The sequence below is a fragment of the Antedon mediterranea genome, chromosome 2 (assembly GCF_964355755.1).
Source record: "Antedon mediterranea chromosome 2, ecAntMedi1.1, whole genome shotgun sequence".
Lineage (NCBI taxonomy): Eukaryota > Metazoa > Echinodermata > Crinoidea > Comatulida > Antedonidae > Antedon > Antedon mediterranea.
This window is the reverse complement of record NC_092671.1, coordinates 1,660,560-1,671,241: the sequence shown is the minus strand read 5'-3', so window position 1 is coordinate 1,671,241 and position 10,682 is coordinate 1,660,560. Positions and strand designations below refer to the sequence as shown.

The following is a 10,682-nucleotide window of genomic DNA, read 5'->3' as shown; positions in this document are numbered from 1 at the left end:
ATTAAATTTTAGACAATTTTACAACAATTAAATTGAAATTCTAGTTAGGTGATTAATTAAAATTCTAAATCATTATTAATTAAAAAAATATATATCAATGAAAGAGAATTTGTTATATCATTATCTCTTATTATTTTGATCCAAATTAGGAGTTTTGTAATTATATAAAATGTTCAAAATATGTAAACTGTGAAATAATTTTGGAAAGATGTCATTTAAATTTATTTAAAATACTAAATTATAATAATGCTTGAGAGAAATTCTAAATCATCTAGCAATAATGTTTAAAATAGATATAATTATAAACGGAATAGATTGAAATATTTGCAAGAAAAGGAGGCTGACATTTAACTATGGATGCTCCTGCTTTCAAAGCAGATGCCTGCCTACCATTAGGCCACCAGGGCTGTCATGGTATACTCAAGTCTATTCAGAGTTAGTATAAAGAATATTTAACATGCATGTGTGACTTAGTTACCACGCCGTGTGTGAGACAGCATTGCTGCCATGTACATTGGATAACATTACTATATCAAAAGATTAAGATATGGTGAAGTTACCATTCAATGGACATGTAACCATAATATGAGCGTTTATTCAACATATATACAGGACAGAAAGAACCAGCCCAGCAATTAGTTTTCAGACAGCACTGCTGCCATATGTATATTTCTGAAAGATAGAAATGAGTAAAGATATATAGATTTTGTTTTAAAGTAATCAATTGCTACTAAGTTAGTATATTTAAAGGAGAACAGCAGATGGAATCAGCTCCTTTCTGTGTTTCTTTGTAAAATGTTTTATATGTTAAATTGTAATTAGGACTAAAGCTCTGTCTACACTATCAAACATGACAAAAATGTGATGCCCATGATGTCATATCACTACCATATTCAGGCTTTTTTTTGTCAAACTAGTTTGAGACAGACAGCGTAAGAAGAAATAATAATACAATATGATAATGGATAATTATTGATACTATTATTTCCTTATTATATATAGATGATAAATTGTGTTTATTGTTGTGATCAATAATATGGTTAAATAAATAAAAATAAATAATATATGTTTTTTATTGAAACCATCTGTAGATAAGAAAAATAGTAATTTAAGAAATGTATATTAAAAAACACTTGATGAAGTATTGTTAAATAACGAAAAGTAACACCAATTTGTAATAGAATCATATCATATAACTTAATCTATAATGTTGTTATTTTAATTTATAGCAGTATTTTTACTTTAAATTCATATCAATACAGTTTATTTTCTGATCTTTACATATATCCTATTTATGTTTTATCACCTTTATCAAATATCAAAGTGTTCTTGACTGCATGTTGATAAAGATAATAACAGCTCCTAATAGTTATATCTTATCAGAACAATCGTTATTAACCAAAGGCTATGGTAAGTGTAGAAGCGGCTTCTCAGCTTTGGTAAACTGACCTCAAACATGCTTCTGTCATGCATCTTCAGGCCATGAGTTGCATCAGAAAGGATATCACACCAGGACCTGCCTACCGCAAATACCTCATTCAAAACGCTAGTACAGCAGGGGAGCCTAGTTAGAAATTAAATTTTTCAATTACATTTTGATTGCTAGCCAATTACTTGTATTCTTGTACAAATAGGCTTCCTGAGGTAGAATTGCATGTACAAGGTGATAGACTTTGATTGGATCAGTGAGGATGCTCGTTTTACAACAGCGTTCTCAGTTTCAAAACGGTGTTTAAGGTTCATACTTATGAAACACTCACACATGGTTGCTTAAATTGAGCAATGAATATCAGTCTGGCTGTCTAATAATTAGAAATCAGTTCGTCTGACTGAATACAATATTTAATTTAGGTAATCTACTGCATCATCTAACAATTATCCCTATTTAAAACAAAAAAAGCATCATGAAACCTATTTAGTGGCATTACTTTGAATGTTAATGAATCAGAGCAGACTTGAAAAAAGAACTTTAGGACAAACATTTCACACCAAGCTTCTGTGCCGCAATATTTTGAAAAGGAGGATAAAACAAGCAACAGGTAAACATGTCTATCACTATGGAGAATATGCGCACATCATTCAGCAGGAATCACTTGCCACATTAAAGGTCATTCAGATGTTATATTAAAGTAGCCCCAGCTAAATAGGTAGACTTCTAATGACATTTAGGAAACAACAAATTAAGCTAAGAAAATGTCTTGTTGAGAGATTGATGAAACCGGAACAACTTTAAGAAAAGAAAAACATTTTACAAACATGCAGACAATGAATGTCTGATAGATCAAATAGAATAGTCTACTGATAATTTTTAATATATTTTAGGGACAACATTAGAATTAAGTTGTTTTATTTTTAACTACTTTATGTTATTCTGTGCATCCCTCGACTTCATTTATCCCATATTTTTTATTTAAAAAAATGTTTGATGACTCTAGTTTGATAGTGTAGACAGAGCTTTGGAAACATCAACCTTCCAATCTCAGTAAAATCTAGTCTTTGGATATAGTGCATCTAACTAATGACCAATACTGGTCTTTATTTGGAGGGACACCTAAATGATAATACAGTATTACAAAAAGACTTTATCAGCAAGGATACTAAATATGCCTATAGTCAATACACCATGCAATTTGTGAATGATTCATTCTTATAAACTGTCATTTGGTAGAAGTTAAACTGAAAAATCACAGGGGTTGAATTGACAACATTCCTAATTTTTAATTCACCATGACTTCACCTGAAATCGGACACAGCTCTTCCTCCAATTAAGGACTCCCTTGATTACACCCTGCAACCAATCAGAGAGGAGTTACTCTAACCCAAGACCACTTTTTGTGGTCAAGACAGAACTATACAGTCTATATTTAACTTTATGGATAATTCTACACCATTTTTTAATAGCAATGGTGCATAATATATCACATTTTCACATTTTTGGCTAGACTGGACAGATTTTGTCGTCCATTTTTCTAGATGTAAAACATTATTATTACAACGCTTCATTCTGAAGAAAACAGTAGAATTATTACAATAATAATTTTAACAAAAGATAAAATGTTGTAGACAATAAAAGACTTGGTGATAAAAAGATAAAAAGTTTGGATGATCAAAAAATACTGGGTGCAACAAGCAACTAAGAAAGGAAAAAGTTGTCATCTTTAAACTAATCAGAATTAAAAAGTGTGTGATATGACGATAAAATGAATATACCGGCCTTTATTAAACATAAAAAGCACTGGTTATTAACACTGATTTCAAGGATGGATTCATTATTCTAATTGACAACTTAAGAAGTAAAAATAACAAACGTGATATCTTTAAGAAATTAAAATTATACTAAAACCGAATACTTCCTATTTAAATTCTTGAATAATTTCAAAGATTTTTTAATGTCACACATTCACAAAACTTTAATTGGAATAGTGCAGAATTCTTATTAAGTTATAATATGTAAGATGACATAGGTAGAACAGATATCAGTGTTAGTCTTATCTACTTTGAAATAAATTTGCATTTACTGTATTTATTTTCAAACATTTGCAAAATCATCAATCTGATGAAAGCGGATTCACGATTCTGGTTTTAGCAAATACACCTTATTAGCTAAAACTAAAGAAGCGCTACATATTAATTGGGAGAAACCTTCGTTTAAGAATTAACACACCTAAACATTTATTTAATACACTTACAGTGTAGATAGTTATCTTTTTGAGAAAAAGTTTCTCAAAAGATTTTTTTTTAGATTTTGCCAAAACTGTGTGATGTGACATTATTAAAAGGATGAGGTCAAAATAGAAGAATTCTGAAATGTTGACCACAATCAGTTGGTTAATAGATTACAAAACTACTGGGGTAATAATTTAATCCCAAAAAATGCAAGCATGGTCTAAAATCACAATTTATGGTCCCTTGTCTACCAAAGTGGTAACAGTTTTGGAAAAACTGACTCTGCAGCTATCGAACTCTATCTGTTTTTCCTGTCATAACACTAGCAAAGTACAAGCCGCAAAGGCCAGTGTGCAATAACTTACCCATTATTAAAAACCCATCTTTAGGTCATGCACACTGGAATGTACACAACAGTACATGACTTACCTTATACTCATCCATCAATCAAATACTTGTTTATTACAAACTTAATGGAATATCTAGTTTTGAAATGGGACTTTAGAAAAGTATATCTTAAAAGAAACATTTACTGTACTTTAAAAACAGCTGACAAATAATATTTATGACATGCAACTTAAAATAATTCAGTGTTGTTTTGTTTCTGGTAGTTTGAGATAAATATTGTTACTTATTATTGGAATTATGTGATTGTGATTAATGTTCCTATACATAATAAAAAATATCCGAATGTCAATCATAATTTGTCAACCTTACTAAATCAGAAGGCTTATGAGTAGTACTTGATATAAGTGTAAGGTTGTAAGGTTTGTGAAATTTAAATAAAAGATAAAGCGGAATAAATTTAATTGTTTTTAGCAATGATAACAAAACAAGCAAGTATTATTCTTAGAAACGGGATGTCCAGAAAAGAAAATATATATCCTTAGAGAAAGCCGCTTAAAATATAGTTTTTAGGTTGACTTAAGTATTTTTCACATCTACAAATCATACTTTAAGTCTACATTAGTAAAATAAATTTTTGTTTTAATCGTAAATCACAACATGCTTAAAGCACCGACGAAAAACATAAATCAGACAGACGCAGAAAACACCTGGGCAAGGAACGTGCCCTGAAATTACAAATTGTTGGAACGTCGCCTGTAGCGATAGAAAATTATAGTGAAACCAATCTTAGATAAGACACTCTACTGGACGCTAGGCATTTAAATGAAAATAAATATAGGGACAAGTAGGTCAAATGACAGTGCATTGTGACTTACTGTCTGTCAGTCAAATTTACATAGAAACAATATTTATTAGAAAATGTCAAATTAGATTTCTGCAGATGAAGTTGAATTTGGTATTTTTCAAAACAATAGCAATATTATAGTATCTTAAACTGATACACTGTTTATACCACAATGTACTTTTTCATATAAATAGGCCTATCCCCACAAAATATTGAACTTTTACATCTGCTTTTGTTTTATATTGCTGAAGTTTATTAAATTGCACACAATGCTACTAGTTATTTTTGTAAATTGAAATTGAATCGAAATATTAAAAAGGTTAAATTTTGCCGCAAATTTCAAAGTTAAACACAATTTAAACAAATTCCTATTAAATCGCATTACAATTACAATGATAAAAAATTCTGCAAGAGGAGGTTATTAACCCTGAAAAGAATATTTAAAAGAATACTTTATTATAGAAGAACCGGACTAATTTCCACAGAACAAGGTAAATCAAGGTAGTTAAACCCTAGATAAAATGGCAGTTTAAAGACAGTTGATATAATCCAAGATTTTGTAATGACGATTTAATCTCGCTGGTGTATACAGCAAGGTGCTCTTACGATCGTATGCATGATCTCTACAAATACATGGTATCCATTCACCTGTTGGCGTGACTAAGTCTATGAAAATGCCTAAACATTGTGCTTAACTTTTTAACAGAAAAATAAGAGCATTTCAAACCCTAGGATTATGGAAAAAATACGTATTTCTTCTTATGTTTAAAGTGGTATTATACAATTTGAAAGTTATAGTTAAAACACACTTAGGAGAAAACAGTATTTTTTATAAAGTTTAAACTATTGTTAGACTGTTTTGACTAAATAATAAATATTTTGGCACATATGGGATTTCATACGTATAATACTTGAGCTCGAGACAAAAATTGAAACAACGACTGGTGGACTAAAATGAGAAAGACAAATTAAATACAGACTTGGGGCAAGTCTAATTGTTTCCTAAATGAAATTAAACTGTTACACGCAAGCAAAGAAATGGTTTTGCAATACATTTTAAAAAATAACTATACAACAAAAACGTTAACACAACATGGAGATCATGCAAAATAGTTTACAAAGTTGGAGGGCCGTGTTTCGGTAAGCTGGTTAAACATGATTTAATCTTTTCTATAATACTAATAATCCAAAAGGAATTTACATAGATTAACATGACACTTGAGGGATTAACATAAAACTTTTAAAAACATGCTGTAGAATATTTTTTTAAATATTAAAACTATAACGTTCATACATGAACTGGAACAAGGTAATAGGGATTAGCGGATTAAACAGATTTAAATGGATCAAAAAAATAAATCATAATGTCATGTTGTTTTTTACTTTTATGTTCATGAAAGATTTAAGAAGAATTTTCTGTGATATAAAAATCTCCAGATTTATGCAAGTATAAGCCAATGACCTGATAGAGGATTAAACGGATCAATAAGGATTAACAGAATTAATATTAGACAAGATTATCAATATCTTCTAGTATGCAAATATCAGAGGAGGGAGAATGTGATCATGTTTTATTTCTACTATTTACAATTTAATTAACAGGAAGGAGTAGTGGTTTGCAGATGACCTTAACTTGAACTATTGGTGTATATGCAATTAAAGGGACATCAGATTTAAAATCAACTTCCAATTAAAGGTACATTTTAAATTAAATTTTAATTAAAAATCAGACTATATAAATAGGGTTATCTTTGCTGACCACAAGGATATATTTATATGTTTTGTGTCCACTTAGTCTCATTAATCAATTCATTACAATTATTATTATTAACCTGATATAGGTTTATCTTTGCATTACACATTTTCACATTCATTCCAAGGAGATATTTTGTAATCCTCGCATTATTAGTAAAGTAATTAATTAAAGGAACAAATTTAGGGTAAATCAATTAAAAATAATTAAAAATAGCGTAATTAAATAAAGATTAAACATATCTTTAAACTCCAATATTTTAGAGTTTCTAAATCAAATTAAAAAGGGTATCTTGACTCGATTATTTCAACATTCCTTTGTATGGCTGTATTTGTTTCCATCTCTATTCACTACCCAATTCACTTTCTGTTCCAACTTTATTTCTGTATATTCAAATACTCAGTATTGCTTATTGAATCTGACAGAACGTATGTACAATAGCACTGGTTTTTCTCAAACCATTAACTCCCATATGTACATGTTTCCCTTTAAACTTTTAGCATATGTCGAGGTGATTCTACGAAAGGAATTGGTAACCGCCGGTAACTAAACGAACTATTTTTTCTCTCTAAAAAACAGAGAATGTTTATTGTAAACATACAGACTTGTTCAGAAAGATATTTATATGTTGCTAGTTAATGAACTCGACAAAGTAAATCAGTTCTTAGCTACGGTAAAATGGGGTGCAACATTTTGGTTCATATCCTTTATAGTCATCAAACAAGGCAACATGTACTGTGTATAATTATTGAAGATGACAAACAGATTTGTTTAAATGTATTTAAAATGATTCAACTTATAAAATCAGTTCATGGTCATTCTGGCAAGAAATATTAACAGAAGTCATTCATAGAAATGACATTTAAATGATGCAAATCTGGCAACAAGGCTACACAATCAAAATCTAATCAACAAGTCACACCTCCCAGATCAAACTCGTTTCTATGTGACAAAATAATTAAAATTCACTTTAAATTCCTCAGAAAATACTGACTGCATTATAAAACCTAAAATCATTTAGTGTGGGGGTTAAGTTCTGTCTACACTATAAAACTAGTTTGAGTGTGATATGTAGTGATATACCGAAATATGGTAGTGGTATGACATCATCATGTCCATGTATGGGCACATCACATTTTTTTGTCACATAACGTTTGATAGTGTAGATAGAGCTTAAGAATAGATTAAGTTCATAATTTTCTAAAATTGAATCAATTTACATAAAATATTGCTTATATAATCTAGTACAGTAGGCATACTACTACTTGTGAAAACCACTGATGATTTTCATATGAGAAGTCAAATATCAAAATAATGATTCTGTTGTTCTAATGTTATGTGCAGAATTCTGTTATATTCTAAAAAATGTTTTATAATTCATAACCACATTGGCTTCTGAGAATTAGCATCGCCGTTTAGTATCTCCTGCGCATATCATGAACTATGTAAAATTAAATGATTCAATATGAACTAAAAAGATTTGATTATGACCTATATTTGGCAATGAACATCAAAATAAGAGAAACATTCTGAAGTACAAGTAAAAAAATATTAATACGGTACAACATGTTTATGAAGTAAAAAGCTTTAGAAGGCTTTTAAATCTTGATGGTTAGGGATTAAACTTGTCACATACTAAGTATTGCCTCTAAAATCCTAGTAAAAAAACTACATTTATAATGAGACAGATATAAAGGACATTGTGATAATGCTAGGCTAGGGTTGTCACATGTAAGCGCTAAGCTATCATGGTTACAACCTAAGTCTATGATCTGATATCATTCAACCCACTGCATATCATCTAGACTTATTACTTATTCTAGTAAAAAATAATGTTTAAAGTGGACATGAGGCCAGGCGATGTTGTCACATGTAAGGCTAAGCCATCATGGTTACAACCTAAGTCTAATATCATTCAACCCACTGCATATCATCTAGACTTATTACTACTATTCTAGTAAAAAATAATGTTTAAAGTGGACATGAGGCCAGGCGATGTTGTCACATGTAAGGCTAAGCCATCATGGTTACAACCTAAGTCTAATATCATTCAATCCAATGCATATCATCTAGACTTATTACTACTATTCTAGTAAAAAAACAAAAAGCAATATTTAATAGTGGCCAGGTAAAGTTAAACTATCATGATTACAGCCATAGCCTAAAATCCTAATGAAACACTACATTATAATGAGATTGGATGTAATATAGTGGACATAATTATAGGCTAGGTTTTCACAATATTTAAGCACTAAGCCATAATGGTTACAACTTAAGTTTAATATCATCCCCCAGTCTAGTTTTCCACTATGAAAATATTTCTATATCATATTTAAAGGTAAATGAACAGCTATGCCAGTTTATTCCAGTAAGCTAAGCAAGAAATATACATAATATAATGATGTCACATTCTTAAAAGAATTAAGCTATTAAGTTTGGTATCCACCACCCTAGTAATAATAAATTACAAAAGCAAGCTTAAAAAACTAATACATACCTTTCAATAAAGAGTCAAATATTTTAGTTATTATTTGAAGGTTCTGGTCGATACACCAAACTAGGAATGTTGTAGATTGAAGATGCTGTGGAAATAAAAAAATATCATACGCCTTGTAAATTTTCGAATGTTTAATAAATAATGTATTCTTATTCAAGTACTTTATATATTTTGTATAATTAAGTATTAAGAGAGTGATGACTGATGAGGAAATAAAATTAGAAATAACATGTTTCAGTATTTTGTATCAGATTGCGTCAAAAGAGCAAACAGTTGATTAAGGACAATTAAGTACAATTTGTAACTGGCCAAATGCACAGCTGGCCAGGTCAACTTTCTAGTTCAAATCTCAAAGTCTGCAAAACCACAGACAATAAAATCACCTTGGTTATGGACATGTGTCTCCCTCGGGTAAGGGGAATATGTCTCCCTTGAGGGTGAGAGACATCCCCAAGGGTTATCCCTACCACCAAATGAATCCTGGTAATGTCATTTGATTCAGACTGGTAATAAATCAAACCTTGAATTCATGTTCAATTTAAAAGAATATAAATTTGTTTTTAAATGTTTGATGATGATTTCACTTTTAGATCTATATCTAAAATCAGATTATGTTGTGGTGACCGTGGTCATTGTTTTTAAATGCTTGATGATGATTTCACTTTTAGATCTATATCTAAAATCAGATTATGTTGTGGTGACCGTGGTCATTGTTTTTAAATGCTTGATGATGATTTCACTTTTAGATCTATATCTAAAATCAGATTATGTTGTGGTGACCGTGGTCATGTATGTCCTTAGTTGACCATTAAAAACATGTTTCATATCCTGTCATCATTTTTATTCATTATCTGTAAAATTGTGTTAAAAGAAACCAGTAAAACATTAGTAGGTGTGTGTGAAATGATTTATACTATTAATATTTGCCTCGCCCTGCCAAATATAAAAGACAAAGGCAAAAAATCAATTTGTGTGTGTAACTCTCCTAGAATGAAAATCAACAACCATTTAAAAACTTGTTAAAGTATAAAAGGTCCCGAATTTGTGATCTTCAAAAGGTCCTGAAAATGTGGACAAGCTGAAAGGAGTCTAATTTTGGGATAGCATTAAGCTCTGTCTACACTATCAAACTTTGTATGATGTGCCCATAATATATAGACATGATGTCATATCACTACCATATTTGGGCATATCACTACAGTACCATAATGGAGCACATCACACTTTTTTTGGTCAAACCAGTTTGATAGTGTAGACAGAACCTTAGATGTTTTTTGGTCAAACCAGTTTGATAGTGTAGACAGAACCTTAGATGTTACTGCTTGCAAACAAGAAAAAAACAAATAATAAAACACAAATGAAAGTTAGCTGTGCAACGTACAAAACATATAATGTAACATACAAATCCATACTACACACATCTCAAAAACAAAAAAATTACTCATGAAGAAAAACAACTTCCTTTGAAATTATGGCTGGGACGAGGGAAATGAGGTAAATTGAAGTGTGGGTAATATCTCCCTCGTGTTTGCAGATGGCAAAGTTAATCATTAGGTAAGGTTCTTGCACGTTTT

The 10,682-nt window shown here is 30.2% G+C and overlaps 1 protein-coding gene across 2 annotated transcripts in view; it reads right to left on the bottom strand.

Annotated features, from left to right (window-relative positions):
• Positions 1-9,108: 9,108 nt before the first annotated feature.
• The window catches only part of LOC140040013 (cyclin-dependent kinase 14-like), a 38,740-nt gene continuing 37,166 nt past the window's right edge, over positions 9,109-10,682 (bottom strand). For both annotated transcript variants that reach the window (XM_072085632.1, XM_072085633.1), the window contains one exon: positions 9,109-9,193. In XM_072085632.1, the coding sequence (XP_071941733.1) occupies positions 9,132-9,193 (62 nt within the window). In that variant the 3' untranslated portion in view covers positions 9,109-9,131. The remainder of the gene's footprint in view (positions 9,194-10,682) is intronic.